The 18,131-nt window shown below is 71.5% G+C and overlaps 7 protein-coding genes across 7 annotated transcripts; 4 read left to right on the forward strand and 3 right to left on the reverse strand.

Moving 5' to 3' along the window:
* Nucleotides 1-3,725: 3,725 nt before the first annotated feature.
* On the forward strand, nucleotides 3,726-6,501 carry MICPUCDRAFT_48807 (uncharacterized protein; the record flags this gene model as incomplete). The annotated part of the gene is made up of 4 exons (XM_003063160.1): nucleotides 3,726-3,846; nucleotides 4,014-4,060; nucleotides 4,228-4,303; nucleotides 4,505-6,501. The coding sequence occupies 4 exons, from the start codon at nucleotides 3,726-3,728 to the stop codon at nucleotides 6,370-6,372; spliced, it is 2,112 nt and encodes a 703-aa protein (XP_003063206.1). The 3' UTR covers nucleotides 6,373-6,501.
* A 71-nt stretch (nucleotides 6,502-6,572) lies between these two features.
* On the reverse strand, nucleotides 6,573-6,995 carry MICPUCDRAFT_53020 (uncharacterized protein; the record flags this gene model as incomplete). The annotated part of the gene is made up of 1 exon (XM_003063369.1): nucleotides 6,573-6,995. The coding sequence occupies one exon, from the start codon at nucleotides 6,993-6,995 to the stop codon at nucleotides 6,573-6,575; it is 423 nt and encodes a 140-aa protein (XP_003063415.1).
* A 93-nt stretch (nucleotides 6,996-7,088) lies between these two features.
* Nucleotides 7,089-8,276, forward strand: MICPUCDRAFT_53021 (uncharacterized protein; the record flags this gene model as incomplete). The annotated part of the gene is made up of 1 exon (XM_003063161.1): nucleotides 7,089-8,276. One exon carries the CDS (start codon nucleotides 7,089-7,091, stop codon nucleotides 8,274-8,276), a length of 1,188 nt encoding a protein of 395 aa, XP_003063207.1.
* Nucleotides 8,277-8,521: 245 nt separating this feature from the next.
* MICPUCDRAFT_53022 (uncharacterized protein) lies at nucleotides 8,522-8,833 on the forward strand (the record flags this gene model as incomplete). The annotated part of the gene is made up of 1 exon (XM_003063162.1): nucleotides 8,522-8,833. One exon carries the CDS (start codon nucleotides 8,522-8,524, stop codon nucleotides 8,831-8,833), a length of 312 nt encoding a protein of 103 aa, XP_003063208.1.
* A 364-nt stretch (nucleotides 8,834-9,197) lies between these two features.
* MICPUCDRAFT_53023 (uncharacterized protein) lies at nucleotides 9,198-10,958 on the forward strand (the record flags this gene model as incomplete). Its single annotated transcript, XM_003063163.1, has 3 exons — nucleotides 9,198-9,227; nucleotides 9,424-10,334; nucleotides 10,445-10,958. The coding sequence occupies 3 exons, from the start codon at nucleotides 9,198-9,200 to the stop codon at nucleotides 10,956-10,958; spliced, it is 1,455 nt and encodes a 484-aa protein (XP_003063209.1).
* Nucleotides 10,959-11,284: 326 nt separating this feature from the next.
* MICPUCDRAFT_70770 (uncharacterized protein) lies at nucleotides 11,285-12,237 on the reverse strand (the record flags this gene model as incomplete). The annotated part of the gene is made up of 3 exons (XM_003063370.1): nucleotides 11,285-11,455; nucleotides 11,589-11,808; nucleotides 11,966-12,237. The coding sequence occupies 3 exons, from the start codon at nucleotides 12,235-12,237 to the stop codon at nucleotides 11,285-11,287; spliced, it is 663 nt and encodes a 220-aa protein (XP_003063416.1).
* A 4,899-nt stretch (nucleotides 12,238-17,136) lies between these two features.
* MICPUCDRAFT_63765 (uncharacterized protein) lies at nucleotides 17,137-18,071 on the reverse strand (the record flags this gene model as incomplete). Its single annotated transcript, XM_003063371.1, is given in 4 exon segments — nucleotides 17,137-17,194; nucleotides 17,212-17,222; nucleotides 17,238-17,314; nucleotides 17,459-18,071. The coding sequence occupies 4 exon segments, from the start codon at nucleotides 18,069-18,071 to the stop codon at nucleotides 17,137-17,139; spliced, it is 759 nt and encodes a 252-aa protein (XP_003063417.1).
* Between the last annotated feature and the right edge of the window lie 60 nt (nucleotides 18,072-18,131).

The raw sequence follows: 18,131 nt of genomic DNA on the forward strand, positions 1-18,131 counted from the left end.
GAAGACGACCTCCTCCTCCCCCTCCTCCTCCTCCTCCTCCTCGCCGCTCGCGTCGTGGCTCCGCGCGAACGACGTCTCCCCCGACGCCGCGTCGCTCGTCCCGCGCCCCCCCGACGCCGCGGGAAACGACGTCGCGTCCTCCGCGGTCGCGTTGGGCGTCGACGCCTCGCAGATCATCAAATCGCTCGTCTTCGCGGTCGAGCACGGAGACCGCGACGCCCCCGCGCCCGTCTTCGTGTGCGTCGTCACCAACGGCCTCGAGCGCGTCGACGCGAAGAAGCTCGCGCGCCTGTGCGGCACGTCGAACAAGCGCGTGCGCCTCGCGACCGCGGAGGAGACGACCGCGGCGTGCGGATTCTCGCCGGGGGTGGTGCCGCCCTTCGGCCACGCGCCGCGTCGGCTGCGAACGTTCGTGGACGCGGAGATACTGGAGATTCCGCACGCGCACGTGTACGGCGGGAGCGGCGACGCGTCGCGCGAGATGAAGGTGGCGACGCGCGAGCTCGTGGGGCTGACGAGGGGCGAGGTCGCGGACGTGAAGCGGCGGCGAGCGGCGGACGACGAGGAGACGACGACGACGACGACGAACGCGAGCGCGAGCGTCAGAGTCGAACCCCCGGTCGCGCCTTCTACCCCCGAGACGCCGTCGTCGTCGTCGTCGTCGTCGCGGGGCGCGCTCGTGGCCGCGCCGCACGAGGTCGACGAGCGCGTCGGCTCCGAGCGGAGGCTCATCCGCGCGGAGATGGCTTCGATCATGCGCGAGACGGCGGCGGCGGCGGCGACGAGGGTAGATACCTACACGACGGCGCGCGTGACGAGCTCGAGACGCGTCGCGAAGTACCTCATGTTCTGCACGCTCCGCGCGATCGAGACGGACGACGAGTCGGTGAGAGGCGCGAAGACGCTGCAGCTCATCGCGGGGCGGACGTTGATGCGCGCGCTGAGCGGCGGCGGCGGCGGCGGCGGCGGCGGCGGCGGCGTAAACGAGAACGAAGACGTGAACGAAGACGACGGGAAGAGAGCGATGGACGACATCTTACGCGCGCTGAAGCCCGGCGTCGTGGTCCGCGCGCGGGGGCGGGCGCAGAGTAACCCGCGACCGGGGGGCGTCGACGTCGTGTGCGAGAGCGTGCGCGTCCTCGTCGGCGAGGAAGAAGCGGCCGCGCTCGGGGCTTTAGCGGCGGCGGACGCGGCGGCGGCGGCGGCGGCGGGGGAGGAGGAGGAGGAGGAGGAGGAGGAGGAGACCGCGACGACGACGACGACGACGGGGACGTCCGACGACGAGGCGGACATCTCCGACGCGCTGGCGCTCCTGCGCGTCGGCGAGCGCGAGGGCGGCGGGAAGACGACCGAGTTTCCGTCGCTTCCGGACGAGAACGTGCACTGGGTCTGCGACGTCGCGTCGATCGCTCGCATGCGCGCGGCGACTCTCCGCGACGACGAGGGCGACGAGGGCGACGACGACGACGACGAGGGCGAACGCTCGTACGACGTCGTCGGCGTGGACGCGGAGTGGCGCCCGGTCTCCGGGTCGCCCGTGTCCATCCTCCAGATCGCGACGCGCTCCGACGCGTTCCTCGTCGACGTCGCCGGCGTCATGGCCGCCGATCGCGACGAAAACGGAAACGGAAACGGAAACGAAAACGCGGCGGCGGCGACGGCGGCGGCGGCTGCGTTCGACGCCTTCCTCCGCGACCTCTTCGCGTCGAGACGCGTGCTCAAACTCGGGTTCGGTCTAGACCACGACCTGAAGCGGCTGCGGACGTCTTACCCGTCGCTGAAATCCGTCGCCGCCGTCGATCCCGCGACCGCGGAGGATTCCGAGCACGCGCGCGGCGTCGGCGTCGTGGACGTCAAATCGCTCGCGCTCGTCGCGTTCCCGGAAAAAAAAGTGCTCCGCTCGCGCGTCGGTCTCGCCGGCGTCGTCGCGTCGTGCCTCGGGTGTTACGTGAACAAGGCGGAGCAGTGCTCGGACTGGGAACGGCGGCCTCTGTCGCCGTCGCAGGCGCGTTACGCCGCCGCGGACGCGCACGTGTTGACCGTGCTGTTCGACCGGTGCGTCGGGATCGCCCCGGAGGCGACGGCGGCGGCGCTGCGGTGCGTTCCTCACATTGGTCCCCATCTGTACGACCCCGTTCGCGTGGTGCACGCCGATCCTTAAGGAATTTACCCGGCGATTCTTTCCGCCCAGGGTCCCTCGCGTTCAATCCCCGACCCTATGACGTCTTTCAACTCAATTTGACGCCTTTCAACTCCACCCCGACATCGTCGCTCGTATAGAACGACCCTGAGCGACCCGACGTCGCCGCTGTCGCGCCCGCCGTATTTCGACGCGCCGCCGCCGCCGCCGCCGCGCGCGCGGACAGAGCGACGGGTTCAGGTCGCGCGGTCGATCCCGAGGCTGCCGCCGCGCGCGCCCGTCGCGGTCGACGCGATCCGCCACGCCGTCGGGCGCAGCTTCGACAAGAAGATCGACGTCGCGGATTGGCTTTCGGGATATCCTCCGTCGGACGACGCCGCCGCCGCGGCGGAGCGACGCGGCGGCGGCCGCGGCGGCGTCCAGCGGTGCGGGAACGTGCTCGCGCTGTTCGTGAACGTCGGCGGGAAGGCGTACGAGCGGCACGGGAACAACGCGGCGAACGCGCGGTACCCGAACCAGTGGTGGGTCGCGGGATCAGGCGCGTTCTATACACTGGTCCCCATACGACCGCGTTGGCGTGGTGAACGCCGATCCTTAAGGACTTTCTCTATCGGCACATCTCTCCGCCCGTCACCCCTCGCTTTCAATACCCGCCCTCGACGCCTTTCAGCTCCGCTTCTGACGCCTTTCAACTCCACCCCGACGTTCGCTCGTACGGAACGACCCTCAGCCCGCGGCGGCGCCCGCGGCGGCGGCGGCGGCGAAACCGTCGCCGTGAAGATGAGTTGGTTCGCGGGTCCGCACGCGCCTTCCCGCGGCCCACTGAGCGTGCGCGCCGTCCTCGCCGCCGCGAACGGCGGCGGCGGCGGCGGCGGCGACGACGCCGACGCCGACGACGACGCCGACGCCGCCGCCGCGGTGCTCTTCTTACGCGCGCACAAGGGTCCGTACGTGTGCGCCGGTCGCCTGGTCGACGCGCGCGCGGTGGAGGACGACGCGAACGGGCGCGCGGGCGCGAGGATGGACCTCGCGCTCGCGGACGCGGACGTTTTGGCGGAGAGAGGGCGGTTCGACGACCTCGTCGGCGCGAGGTTGAGCGCGGAGGACCGCGAGTCGTGGGACGGACGCGCGACGCGCAGAAGAGTTCATCGGTCAGTTGAAAGAGGACGCGATCAAATGTTGAAAGCGAAGGATGGGTGAAAAACGTTTTTTAACACTGAGGTCATTCGCGAGTCGTACACGTGCGCGTAGTACGCGTAAGTAGTACACTACTCTAACTACGTTTCCATACGCGAGCTGTTTCCCGCCTTCTTCGCGGTCGGCACACGGGAGTTCCGTCAGCGTCAGGTAGTTTCCCCGTGTCGCTCTCGCGCCGGCGCGACCACACCCGCACGCGCCGCGACGCCCTCGACGCGCCGGCAACCGCACGCATCGCTCGCACGTCAGCGCGAGCGTAAAAGTCGCATCGAGCGAAGCACGCGCTCGAACGCATCGCGAGTCGCGCGGCCGACGTTCGTCCGCGATCGACGCCGCTTCGATCGTTCGACGCGCGCACGAGGGGAGGACAAGGACGCGGACGGCGGCGATGGCGCGCGCGCAGATACAGACGCTCGTGAGCATCACGGGCCAGGGCGAGGACGACGTCGTGGCGATGCTCAAGAAATACGCGGGGGACGTGAACGCGGCGACGAACGCGCTCATGGACAGTGCGTGCCCCGCCGCCCCCGCCTCGCGCGCTCTCCGGCGACGCGCCGCGACGCGCGATCGATCGATCGACCGCTCGAAAAGCAATCGACGACGCCGGCGCGCGGGAACGCGATCTCTCCCTCCCCGCGACGCGCGCTGACGCCCTCTCCCCTCTCTCGTCGCGCAGTGGAAAAGTTCGAGGAGGTCTCTAAGAAGGGCGCGAAGAAGCCGGCGGTGCGCGCGCTCGAAGCGCTCCCGCGCGCCGACTTTCCGGCGCGCGATCGCGCGCCGCGTCCTCTCCTCCTCCCGCGAGATCGGCCGATACTCGTCGCCGTAGTGCCCACTCGCGCTGACTGACCTCACGCGTCGCGCCCTTCGCCCCCGCGCTCCGTCGTTCGCAGGCGTCGAAGGCCGCGCCGACGAAGAAAGACAAGAACGACCGCGACCGCAAGGGCGGCGAGAGACGCGAGAAGCAAGGTGCGTCGACCGCGCGCGCCGCGCCGCGTCTCCGGAAGATCCCGCGCGACCACGCGGTCGAATCGATAGATCCGTCCCGTCGCGACAGCTGTGTCAAGTGCAGCATCCAGTCGCCGGAGAGGATTTTTGTTCCTCCCTCGATTCCAGTCGCCGCGACGACTCACCGCCTACCCCCCACCCTCTCTTCTCCCTCGCCCGCAGACCGCAAGGGCGGCGGCAAAGTCCCGCTCCCCGCGCCGCGCGCGGGCGAGGGCGGCCGCGAGCGTCGCGACCGCCGCGGCGACGCGCGAGGGCCCAAACCCGCCGCCGGCGCCGACGACGCGACGAGTCAGCCGTTATACTCGCGCGCGATCGGCGCGGGCGGGCCGACGCCCGGGCAGGCGCAAGCGCGCGCGGCGCCCGGCCCCGCGCCCGGCGTGTCGGCGCCCGCCGCGGCCGCCGCCGCCGCCGCGGCCGCGCCGAAGTGGGGCGGCGCCGGCGGACGCACTGCCGCGGAGATCGTCCGAGGGCCGAGGACGCCGGCGCCGACGGCGGCGCCGGCGAAATCGACGCGCGGACCGGCCGCGGGCGGCGCGCGGGGCGGGAAACAACAACAACAGCAGCAGCAGCAGCAACAACAACAAACGAACGCGGGTCGACCGTTACCGCGACCGAACGGCGGCGGCGGCGACGTCCCGCTCGCGCGCGCCGGCGGCGGCGGCAAATCTGTCCCCGCGCCCAACTTTGGCGTCGCGGCGGCGGCGACGGGCGCGGCGGCGGCGCAGCGGGGAGGCGCGCCGCGGTCGGCGCCGGCGGCGTCGGACGGCGGCTGGGGCGGACCTGGGCCCACCGTCGTTTCCGCGGACACGTTCGGGTACGGGTTCGACGGCGCGACGGCGCCGCCGGCGGCGGCGGCGGAGGCGCCCGGCGTCGTCGCCGCGGCGAGCGCGCAGAGCGTCGGCGCGAGCGACGGCGGCCTCGGGTTGCGGTTCGGCAGCTTCGGCGGCGCGGGAGTGGGTGATTTCGGATTCGCGCAGGGGCTCGGCGGCGCGTCCACCGCCGCCGCGTCCGCGGGCGCCGCGGACGCGGGCGCCGCCGCCGCGGGGTCGTTTTCGTCCTACGTCAACGACAACAAGCAGCAGCAGCAGCAGCAGCAGCAGCAGCGGGCGCAGGGCGGGATGAAGCTGCCGGACGACTTGAAACAAGACGCATCGCAGGGCACCGCGGGGGCCACCTCGGGCGCGCCGGCGTCGAGCGCGCATCACTCCGCGCACCAGCACGCCGCCGCGTCGCAGCACTCGCAGCACTCGCAGCAGATGCCGTACGGCTACGGCGGCATGCCCAACGCGTACAACTACATGATGCCGCCGCAGGTGATGCCCGGGGCGGAGGCGTACGGCGCGTACGGCGCCGCGTACGGCGCCGGCGGCGCCGCGGGCGCGGGCGCGGGGTCGTACGACACGAACGACTACCTCAGGAACCAGTTCGGCGGAGCGCAACAAACCGCGGGCGGGTCGACGGCGAGGTCGCAGCAGGGGCAGCAGGCGCAGGCGCGAAGCGCGCCGCAGGGCGCGAGCGGCGCCGGCGCCAACGTGTACGGCTCCGTCAACGCGAACAAGAGCGCAAACTCCAACGCGGGCAACGCGGGGGGACGGGCGTCGGGCGGCGGCGCGAAGGAGTCCTCGGGCGCGCCCGCGCCGGCGGCGATGCAGCAGGCGTTCGCCGGCGCCGGCATGGCGGGCGCGTACGGCCACCCGGGTATGTACGGCGGGTACTACATGCCGCCCCCCACGGCGCCGTACGTGCAGTCGCCGTACTACGGGTATCCGCAAGCCGGCGCGTACGGCGTGCCCCCGAACGCGGGAGGGTACGGAGGGCAAAACGCCGGCGGCGTCGGCGTCGGCGGCGCGCAAAAGAAGACGTCGGCCAACGCCGGCGCGCAGCACAGCGCGTACGGGCAACAGAGCTACGGACAGCCGTCCGCGAAGGCGACGCCCGCGCCGCCGGCGCCGCCCGCGGGCGGCGACGCGTACTCCGCGTACGGTCAGTACGCGCAGCAGCAGTACGGCGGTCAGCACATGTATCGGTGAGCGAGCGACGACGGACCGGAGGATCCGCGACGACGGAGGATCTGAACGCGCGACGTTCGTCGACGCGCTCTCTTCGCTTCGCTTCGCTTCTTCTCGCTACTATTAAGAGGTACACTAAGAGTATGACGACGTCGACCGAAACGACCTACGACGCGCGCGCGTCGTCCCGTCCCGACCCCGCCCGTCGTCGCCGCCGCCGCCTACCGCCTGAATCCGTTGCCCGGCGGCGGGTGCAGCGCTGGATTGATCGTCTCAACGAAGTCGCCCGTCGGCGTTCGCCCCCTCGAGACGGCCGTCGACAGGTCCCTCGCGAGCGCGCCTCTCTTCGCGTACGGCGGGAACCAGTACTTCGGGTCTAACGACGCGTCGTCGTCGTCGTCGTCGTCGTCGTCGTCGCGCGCGTCCGCCTCCGTCGTCGTCGTCGCGTCGTCCTGTTCGTCGCTCTCGCGCCCGCCCTCGGTGGTCGCGGCGAGGACGCGTCGGCCGGGCATCGCCGCGCCGTCGCCGTACGTCTCCGCGTTCGTCTCGAGCCTGTCGCACAGGAGCATTCTGAGGTGCTTCTGTTTGCTGTCGATCGCCTTGAGCGCGTTCGCCGGCGTCGCCGTGCGCGCGAACGAGGACATCGCGGCCGGCGCGGCGCGGAGTGCACATTGTTTTATTTGTCGGACTCGTCCAAACGGTCGCCCAACGCATCGCATCGCACTTCGCCCCGCGCCATGAGCCCCCCCGACTCGCCGTCCCCGGCCGCGGCCGAGACCGAGGTGTTCCTCACCCCCGCGACCGCGAAGGCGAAGAAACCGAGAGAGGCGGAGGAGGAGGAGGAGGACGCGGACGGCCGCGGCGCCGCGCGGATGGACGAGGCGGTGGCGCGCGCGGCGAAGGACCTCGGAGGCGACGGCGACGACGCCGCGGATCTCGACGGTCTCGCCGACGACGACGACGCCTTCTACCCCGACGCGGACGCGATACTCACCGAGGCGCAGAGGCAAGCGACGGAGATGGCGGACCAAGCCTCCGCGGCGCTCTCCGAGGGCGTCGACGCGCTGTCCGGGATGTTCGGGTGGAGCAGCGCGTCGACGACGACGACGACGACGACGACCGCGGAGACGACGGCTCGGTCGACGACGTCGCGACCGACGGACGCGGAGACGACGACCTCGTCGCGGGACGGCGTCGACGACCCGTTCGGGATCGCGCAAGGGATCAGCGAGCTCTGGAAAGGGATCGACTATCTCGTCGCGGACGCGACCGGCGAGGGCGGCGACGGCGAGGACGCGATGACGACGACGCGCGGAGGAGGAAGCGGAGGAGGAGGAGGCGTCTGGGACGGGTACGCCGTCGTTCGGAGACCGCGCGCGAAGCCGCCGTCGACGACGCCCGCGCAGCTCAGGGAGAAGTTTCCCGCGCTCCCGAGCGGGAGCACGCTGCTGGAGTGTTTCGCGTGCGACGTCGAGCAGCGGTACGCGCTCGCGACGGGCGACGCGAGCGGCGACGCGAGCGGCGGCGGCGAGCGAGGAAAGAAAAAAAAAAACGCGTCCGCCGCCGCCGCCGCCGCCGCTCCGGAGGCTCTGGCGACGACGCCCCCGACGATCGTCCTCCCCTTCGCCGGCGCGTTGTACGTCACCGAGCGACACGCGTGCTTCGCGTTCGAGCCCGCGCCGCTGTTGCGCGGTGACACCCCGGAGAGTTTCGTCGTCGCGCACGACGCCGTGGACGCGGTTGAGAGGACCAACGCGAAGGACGGCGGCGGCGGCGAGGGCGGGGGCGGGGGCGGGGGCGTGCGGGTGACGACCAAGGGCGCCGACTCGGGCGGAGGGAAGAAAACGGTCGTGTTCGGGGGGTTTCAGGGCGAGGAGTTGGAAGCCGCGCTCGCGCTGTTGGAGCACCTCGCGTCTTCCGAATGACCGATGGCGTCGTGTACCGTTCATAACTTATTTACATTCCCGACGGACGACGGACTGGTTCCCATACGACCGCGAGCGCGAGGTGAACGCCGTTCCTTGAGGACTCACTCTTCGGACGCGTCCGATTCGCAGAGCCGCCGCGCCGCGAGCGAGTGGCGGCGCAGAGCGCAGCGCGCGGCGGCGGCGGCGCCTCGCGAGGGCCGCGGGAGCGGCGGCGACGGCTAATCTCATCGATGATCATGGTGATGGATGATGATGACGACGTGACGACGACGACGAGCGCGTCGCCGCGCGCGACGAAGTCTCCGCGAGTGCCGGCGCGAGGGAACGATGGTGGCAGCGGCGGCGGCGGCGGCGGCAGCGTTCGCGCGAGCTGGCGGATGACGGGCGACCTCAACCTTCCGTGGCGCCCGAGGATCGATCTGACCGGGCAGACGACGTTCGGGTTTATAGACGCCGGAGTCGAGCGCGGGTGCTTGATCGTGGGCTACCGCGAGGAGTGGGGGATATCCGCGCTCGATGCGGTCGCGCAGCTCGTCGCGCCGTTCAAGTGGTAGAGAGGTAGCGCGGGCGCGTAATATTTTTTCTTTCACTCGAGCTCGCGCGCGCACGCGGCGAAGCCGTCGCGCCCCCTCGCCGCGCGTCCCCATCCGTCCGACATAGAACCTACCCCGCGGGAACGACCGCGCCGACGCGACGCCCACGACGCGCCAGAGCACGTCGTGACGCAGCGATGTTTGCGCGTGGGCGAGGACCGAACGAGCGGACGCACAGCTGTGCGTCCGCCGCGCGCGAAAATAAATCACGTCCGAGAAATATCCGTTGCTCGCGGCACAACCGCACGCGCGCCGCACGACGTACACGCACCCCCCCATCCCCACCCGCACCCCCCGCTCTCTCCGCACCCCTTCTCTCTCCGCCATGTCCGGCGTCGACGCTTCCGACGATCAGGTGCGCGCCTCACGCCCTCTTCCCCCCCCGCGCGCGCGGCCGCGTTTCGTGACGCGTCCAGCCTGGCGGCTTTCTTTTCTTTTCGCTCGCGCGGCGCGGCTTCGCGCGGGCGCGCGCGTGCGACGGGGCATCTCCGCGCCGCCGCCGCGCGCGCTTTCGACTCACGAGGTCATCCCCTGCCCCACCCCCTGTGCAGGACCTCTGCGAGTACGAGCTCCTGCGCGAGGAGAACATCAGGAAGAACAAGGCGTTCATGCTCTCGCTCGGACTTCAGGAGCTCGGGCAACGCGTCGGCGGTCAAGACGCGCCCGCCGCCGGCGGCGCGACCGGGTTCCAGCCCGTGCGCCGCCGCGTGCCGCAGACGCCCGCGCCCGCGTCGCACCCGATGAGCCTGCGCGATCGCACGACGCCCATCAACTACGCGGAGAAGGACCCCGCGCCGCCGCGGGCGAAAAACTCCGGCGCGAAGCGCGCGCGCGACGAGTTCGACTCCGAGCCCGAGGAGTCCGTCGACGGCCGCGACTCCGACTTCGAGTCGGAGTGGGAGTCGGAGTGGGACAACGAGCCGCACCCGGACGTGAACTACAACGCGGGCTACACGAGCTTGAAGCAGGTCTACGACGAGGACCCGGAGAAGCAGGCGCAGGGGATGCGGATGGCGCACCTGAAAGTCGCGAAGAACGACGACGACTGGCACCGCTTGTTCAACAAACAGTCGCGCGAGAGGCGGCTACAGCGGAAACAGCTCCTCGACGGGTGGGCGGCGAGGAAAGCCGCGAAGGAGGCGAGGCGCGCAGCGAGGGAGGCGAGGCGCGCGGCGAGGCTCGCGGCGAAGAACGGCGAGCCGCTCGCGCTGGAGCTCGAGGAGGAGCCCGAGCCCGAGGAGGAGGAGGACGACTGGCGCCCCGCGCCGCCCGCGCCGACGAACCGCGGCGGCGGCGGTCGCGGCGGCGGCGGCGGCGTCGGCGTCGGCGGCAGAGCGCGCGCGATTACTTTCGCCGTCCCGACCGGGGGCGTGGTCGAGATCGTGCCGGGTATTAACCCGAAGAACCGTCGCGCACACCCTGTGTACGCCAAGGCGCCGCGCGGGCCGAAGCCGGCTGGCGGGTACGTTCACTCCCACCGCGCGACGACGACGACGACGCGACTTCTTTTCATTTCAAATTTCTACCCGCGCCGCGGCGGCGACTAACCGTTCCCGCCCCCGCCGTCCGTAGGCTGTGCGAGATGGGGTGCGGCCGCTCACACGATCTGCGGAACACCTCTAAGTGGTACCGCAAGACCCTGAACGGCGTGGAGGTCCGCTGCTGCAACGCGTGCCGGATGACGGTGGAGAACCACGTCAAGTTCCCGCGCGGCGGCGTCACCGTGTGCGTGCGCTGCCCCGCGACGGAGACGAGCAAGTTCTGCGTCGTCAAGGGCACGGGCATCGTCTGCAACCCCTGCGCGTGCACGCTCCGCAAGGAGAAGAAGCACGCCGCCGGCATCAAGTGCGTCGAGTGCAAGCAGCTCAACCGGCCGGGCCTGGCAGCGGTCGAGGGGGAGGACGGCGCGCACATCTGCCTCGCGTGCTGGAACACGAAGCGCGCGAAGGAGCTCAACGACGCCCGGACGACGTGCGTCCAGTGCGGTAAGGGAGGCAAGTCGACCTGGACCGCGTGCCCGGGCGGGTTCAACTGCAACGCGTGCTACCGGAAGGAGCTCCGCGCGGCGAAGAAGCAGAAGAAGTAAGCCTCCCACCCGCGGCTTCCCGTCGCGGTCGTCGGCCGGCGGTCGTCACTCGACTTCCGCGCGGCGCGGCGACGCCGTCGCGACTCCCGCTTCTTTTTTTTCCTCCCACCGACGACGACGACGACGACGAAACGACGACGCATATCACGCAGCAGCAGCACCAGAACGCGCGCGGACATCACAAACGACGACGAAGTGTGATCGGCTGTGACAGCCACGACATGTCATCACAACGCACAGACAAACACGCGCGCGGCGCGTCTACGTAATACGAAACACGACGCACGCGCATCATCATCGCACGCGCCTCGTCTCTTCTCGTCTCGTCACGGCGCGAGCCCGTTCTCTCGCGCCCACTTCGGCGAGTACGTCACCGGCAGCGCGTCCACCTTCGCGGCGAGCACGAAGTCGTGCAACGTCAGCCCGCCCGCGGCGTGCGTGCTGCACACCACCTCCACCTCTCGATAGTTTCGCACCGCCACGTCCGGGTGATGCCCCTTCGAGTCGTTCCGTCCGAGCGAAAGTCGGGGTGGAGTTGAAAGGCGTCAGTTGGCGTTGAAAGGCGTCGAGGGCGGGGATCGAAAGCGAGGGGTGGGCGGAGAGACGCGCCGGGAAAAGTCCTTAAGGAACGGCGTTCACCACGCCGACGCGGTCGTATGGGGACCAGTGTATGGGACGCACCTCACTCTCCGCGACGTCGGACAGCGCGTTGACGAAGTCGATGGCGCACCGCCAGTTCTTCGCGACGAACGCGCGCTTGATCGCGAGGCCGGCGGGGTCGAGCGTCCACGTTGGTCCGAGCGACGCGAGCCTCGTCGCGATCTCGTCCGCGGCGAGACGCGGCGTGTCCCTGCGGAGGAGCGCGCGCGGGGTCGGGGCGGGGATCGCGCGCGTCAGTTCTCAGATCGGTTGTTAGTTCTTCTCTCTCGCGGCGGCGGTCGCGAGGATGGAGGGGGGGCGATCTCGCGACGGCGCGCGCGGAGGAGGGTTCGCGCGCGGAGACGCACTTGGAGCACGCGCCGAGGGCCTTGCACGACATCGCGGCGAGCTCCGCGGCGCCGTTCGCGTCGCCGGACATCGCTCGGGCGCGCGTCGGCGGCGACGGCGACGCGCGAGGGAGGCGGGTTGCCGACCCGAGCGACGACGACGACGACGACGACGCCGACGACGGCGCGCGCGCGCGCGCGCGGGACGAGGTCGAGGCGGAGACGAGACGCGCGCGTGCGAGAGCGCGGTGTGCGAGAGCGAACCCGAGCGACCGCAGCGACGCGCTTGGCATCGATCGGCGGCGGCGCGCGTTGTGCGCGCGCGCGCGTCAGTTCCTCAAACGCGACTCCGTCGTTTTCCCGCATCCGCATCCTGTCGTCACTCGGCGCGGCGCGCCCGCCGTCCGCCGCGACCCCGCGCGTCGAGATGCTCGGCGGGTACCTCCCCCCGCTGAAGGCGGTCGCGCTCCTCGCCGCGCTCCTCGTGGGCGCGTACGGCACGAACGCCGGCCTCGCCGCGTGCGTCCTCCTCCTCGTCTTCTACGCCCTCTGCACGCACGTCGTCGTCGCGACGACCGCGTGGCTGGCGTTCACGCGTCGGCGCGTGCGCGAGATCTCGCGCATCGACGACGAGAAGCTGAAGGCGTTCCAGAGCGCGACGCTGCGGCTGTTCGACCTCCCGCATCACCCGCGACGGCTCCGGCAGGCGGTCCGACGGTGGCGGTCGTGGCGCGCGGCGAGCGCGCGCGGCGACGACGACGACGCGGCGTTCGACGGGGGCGGCATTTCGCGTCGTCGTCGTCGACGTTTCTCGTCGTTCGCGTCGTCCGTCGGCGCGCTCGACGCGACGCGAGGGGACGGCCTGCGCGTCCTCCACGATCCCACCGCGAGCGGCGACGGCGGCGACGACGCCGCCGACGCCGCGCTTCGCCGCCGCCGCGCGCGCTTCGGCTTCGGCGCCGCCGCCGACGACGACGGCGACGGACCCGACGGCGACGGACCCGACGGCGACGGCGACGGCGACGTCGCGCTCGCCGCGCTCGAGTCGTCCTCGCCGCTCCTCAACGTCCCGCTCGACGTCGTCGCGAAACTCTACGCCGACCACGCGCGCGTCGCGCGCGTCGCCCCCGGGGAGGACGTCTTCTACTTGGGCGTCCCCGGGCGGTCGCGGTCGGGGGGCGTCGCGCGAGAATGCGAGCTGTGCGTGCTCGTCTCGGGCGCCGTCGCGGTGGGCGACGAGGCGTCCTACGCGGGCGCGCGACCGACGATCGTCAGACGGAGAGGCGCGGCGCTGAACTCGCTGCTGGACATCCTCGAGGGGAGCCGCGGGGCGACGGACCCGGAGGTGGAGGCGGCGTCGGCGTCGGCGACCGGGGTCACGAGAGAGGGGATCAAACGGCTCGGCGCCGCGCTCGAGGAGGCGTCCGGCGGCGCGGCGGCGTTTGAGGCGGCGAACGAAGGCGGCGGCGGCGGCGGCGGCGACGAACCCCCCGGGACGCCGCCGCGCGAGCCGACCGCGCCGTCGTACCCCGCGACGCCGTCCCGCCCGGCGAACGGCGACGTCGACTTCGCGGGGAGGGACGGCGTCGGCGTCGCGCCCGCGTCTCCGCACGACGGCGACTTCAGGTGTGTTCGTTCTGTGCAAACGTGTTTCACCCATCGCCCGGTTTCAAAATTTGATCGCGTGGGTCCCTTTCATCAACTGACCGATGAACATTTTTTGTATGGAATCGCCCTCATCAGCGGCGGCCCCGGGGGCATCCCGCGGCTTCGCGTCCGCGGCGCGGACGCCGGCGCGACCGTCGTGATCGTCCCCATGCGACACTTTCATCGCGCCGCGGGGTCGCAGCTCGGCGTGCAGGCGGCGGCGATGCGACTCAGCGCCGGGTACCAGGCGCTGTGCCACTACCTGCGGACGCCGAGAGAGCTGCGACACCTGTGGACGGAACGCGCGCGAGCGAGCGAGGGCGACCTCGACCTCGACCTCGACCTCGACCTCGACGACGACGTCCTTAAGGAACGGCGTTCACCACGCGAACGCGGTCGTATGGGAACCAGTTACGACGACGACGACGACGGGTCGGGGTCGGGGTCGCGTCCGGGCGCGCATCACGCGCTCGTGACGCTGCTCGGCGAGGACGCCGCGAACTTAGTGGACCGCGCGTCCTTGGACGCGCTGCTCGAGCGACGCGGGTACAAGCCGCGAAAGCCGCCCGCGCGGACCGCGCCCGCGTCCGCGCCTCGGTCCTCCCTCTTCGACGCGGACGACGACGACGACGCGTCGGCGTCCTCCGCCGGCGGCTGGAGCGTCGGCCACAGCTCCGCGAGCCGCGCGACGACGGGCCTCGATAGCGCCGCCGGCGGCGTCGGGCCCGTGGAGCTCGAGGCGATCGAGCTGCCGCCGTTCGCGGAGGCGCGGCTGCCGCGGCGCGGCGCGAAAGCCGCGTGCGCGTTTCTCGTCGAGCGCGGGTCCCTGGAGGGGCACTGGCGCCCGCCGAGTGCGAGCGCGGGGGGGGACGGGTCGGCGTCGGCGTCGCGGCGGTCGAAGTCGAAGTCGAGGTCGAAGTCGAGGTCGAGGCTCGATCCGTCGTCCGCGTCCAGCGGCGGCGGCGGCGCCGGCGGCGGCGCCGACGCCGGCGCGGCGACGACGAACGCGCGCGCCGCCGCCGCGCGCGTCGACGCGCGGACGCTCGCGTTCGTCGCGACCGAGGGCGAGAGCGTCGGGAGTCACCTCCTCCTGACCGGGCAACGGAGCCTCAGCGTGCTCCTGCGCGCGGGCCCGCGCGGGTGCGTCCTCGCGGCGTTGCCGCACGTCGCCGTCGCGCGATTGGCGCGGTCGACGCCGGCGGTGTACACTCGCATCGCGTCGTCGCTCGCGCGGCGGCTGAGGCCGTCGCTGCCGATGCGGACGTGGGATCGTCTCGGCGCGGAGTGGGTCAGCCTCGGCGCGGGCGCGGCGCTGAGCGGCGTCGGGTCGGGATTGGGATCGGGACCGGGATCGGGCGGCGGCGGCGGGCATCCGGACGGCGTGTACGTCGTCGTGACCGGGAGGGTTCGGCTGGGGCTTCCCGGCGAGGCGGTCGGCGGCGAATGCGGCGACGATGCGAGCGTCGGCGGCGGCACGCCGGGCGGCGGCGGCGGCGGCGCGGGAGGAGACGCGGCGGGCGGCGGGAGGGCCCGCGTCTTGGGTCCCGGAGAGGCGATCGGCGAGGACACGGTGTTGCGAGGCGGCGACGGGTTCGGGTTCGAATATCGCGACGACGACGACGACGACGACGAGCCGCGTTCGACGGCGACGTTCAGCGCGGGCGGCGGTTTCGCGGGGTCGTCGTCGTCGTCGTCGTCGTCCATCTTGCGCGCGCGCGCGGTCCGCGACGCGCAGCTCTTGTGGATCCCCGGGTCTGGCGTCGAGTCCCTCGCGCTGTGCGCGCCGCGGTCGTTCGTGTCGCTCGCGTGGCGGATGGGCGCGCGAGCAGCGGGCGGGTTCGGTTTCGGCGGCGACGGTCCACATTCCCGCGACGGCGGTTCGTATTCGTATCCGCATTCGTCCGGCGGCGTCGACTTCGCGGGCATGGGCGTCGCGGCGGGGATCCAGTCCCCGCACGGCGGCGCCACGGTCGGCGGCGCGCATCATCACTCGTCCACCGCGGGTCCCTCCGGGGGGGATCCCTCGAGCGCGTCGACGTCCGCGCCGAGGACCGTCGCCGTCGTCCCCGTCAGCGAAGGCGCTGCGCTCGCGCTCGACGAGTTCTGCGCCGCGGTGCACCACGCACTGTCCAAGCACTGCGTCGCGCGCGTCGCGGACAGCGCGTCTCGACTCGCGGAGGTTGGCCAAGCCGGCGTCGGCGCGCTCGCGAGGGAAGCCACCGCGCACTGGCTGTCGCAGCTCGAAGCGTCCAACGACGTCGTCGTGCTCAAGGCGGATCCGTTCCCGAGCGCGTGGTGCGTCGAGTGCGCGCGCCACGCGGACGCGATCCTCCTCGTCGCGTCGTCGGACGACGCGGCGCCGGCGCCGGAGGACGGGCGGCGGCTCCAGTCGCGGCTCCTCGGCGGCGGCGGTTACGGCGGCTTCGCGCGGCGCGAGCTCGTGCTTCTTCACGCGAGCAGCGAGGTGAGATTTCCTTACACTGGTTCCCATACGACCGCGTCGGCGTGGTGAACGCCGATCCTTAAGGACTTCGCCCGGCGCATCTCTCCGCCCACCCCTCGCTTTCAATCCCCGCCATCGACGCCTTTCAACTCCATCTGACGCCTTTCAACTCCACCCCGACATCGCTTCGTATGGAACGACCCTCGAGGTGACGCCGCGAGGCACGCGCCCGTGGCTCGAGGCGTTCTCCGTGCACCGACATCATCACGTCGCGCGCGCGCCCGCGCACGGGCTCGCGCCCGCGCACGCCGCGAGGCTCGCGCGGTCGCTGCGACGACGCGGCGTCGGGTTGGTGCTCGCCGGCGGCGGCGCGAGGGGGTTCGCGCACGTCGGCGTGTTGATGGCGCTCGAGGAGGAGGGCGTGCCGGTGGATATGCTCGGCGGGACGTCCATGGGCGCGTTCGTGGGCGGCATCTACGCGAAGGAACCGACGGCGCTGTTGACGAGGATCATCGCGCGGCGGCTCGCGGTGCACATGTCGAGCGCGTGGAACCAGCTGAGGGATCTCACGCTGCCGATCGTGTCGTACTTCAGCGGGTTTCGAATGAACGAGACGCTCGAGCCGCTGTTCCGCGGCGCGAAGATCGAGGACTGCTGGCTGCCGTTCTTTTGCATGACGCTGGATCTCATCTCGTGCTCCGCGATCGTGCACCGCAACGGGACGCTGTGGCGGTACGTCCGCGCGAGCATGGCGCTCGTGGGGTTCTTGCCGCCAGTGTGCGACCAGCTGCAGACGACGACGACGACGACGACGACGACGACGACGACGACCGGCGGCGGCGGCGACGCGCGCGCGCGCGCGACGACGACATACGGGCAGTCCAAATCCGGTCGAATGCACGTCCTCGTCGACGGAGGGTACGTGAACAACCTCCCGACGGACGTCATGCGCGCGATGGGTGCCGAGTACGTCATCGCCGTCGACGTCAGGTGCGTTCTACTAGAGCCCTACACGCGTCTTTCACCCACCGCTCGGTTTCAACATTCGATCGCGTCGGTTTTCTTTCAATTATATTGACCGCGCACGGACTTGTCACCCTCATCAGCGGGCACGGGTTACCCGAGGCGAGGATGAAGCCGTGGGGCGACGCGTTGTCCGGCGCGCGCGTCCTGCTCTCGCAGTGGCTCCCGCGTTGGCTCGGCGGCGGCCCCACGTGCCCGACGATGGCGGCGATGCAGTCGCACCTGCCGTACGTCACCGACTACGCCAACGCGGCGCGTCGCTTCGGCACCGTGGACGTCATGGTAAGGATTCCCTCATCTGTTTTACGACTCGCGTCGCGTTATGACTTGAAAAACTACAGTGCCTACTCGGGCGTTTTCGTGTCTGATTGTTTTTTCGTGCGGGTGTCTCTATCCTCACAGGTGCGGCCCGCGGTGGCGAACATTCCGATCCTCGCGTTCGGGAGGTACGCGGAGATCGTGCGCGCCGGGCACGAGGCGGGGCTGCGCGCGATCCGCGCGTGGAAGATCGCGAACCCGGACGCGGCGATCCCGTTGCTGAACGACGGTCTGTGGGGCAACGGCGGCGGCGCGCGCGGCGGCGACGGCGGCGGTGGCGGCGGGAATAATCACGTCGGCGGCGGGAGCGGGCTGCGACGCGCGGCGCCGAGCACGGAGACGTTGCAGAAGACCGCGGCGCTGTTCGACGACGACGAGGACGACCTTCCCGGCGGATTGGGGTTTGGGGATTTGCGTCGCAGGAGCCTGGACGAGGAGGACGCGATCGAGGCCGCGGTCAGGGAGGAGTTGAGCGCGCGGCGGTCGAGTCACGGCGGCGGCGGCGGCGGCGGCGGCGGCGGCGTCTTTCCGCCCGAGTGGTTGGACGCGTACCGAGGCGACGTCGGCGAGGAAGACGACGGCGGCGACGGCGGCTCGAGCGCGAACGTCGCGGCGACGACGAGCGCGAGCGCGAGCGCGAGCGCGGCGGCGACGGGGAAACGACTCGAGACGCGGCGGTCGCATCCGACGCGCCATCCGATGAGCCCGGACCAGCCCGCGTTGTCGCGGCGGCGGCGCGGGTACTACCGCCACTCG

The sequence above is a fragment of the Micromonas pusilla genome (genome assembly GCF_000151265.4).
Source record: "Micromonas pusilla CCMP1545 genomic scaffold MICPUCscaffold_14, whole genome shotgun sequence".
Taxonomy (NCBI): Eukaryota; Viridiplantae; Chlorophyta; class Mamiellophyceae; order Mamiellales; family Mamiellaceae; genus Micromonas; species Micromonas pusilla.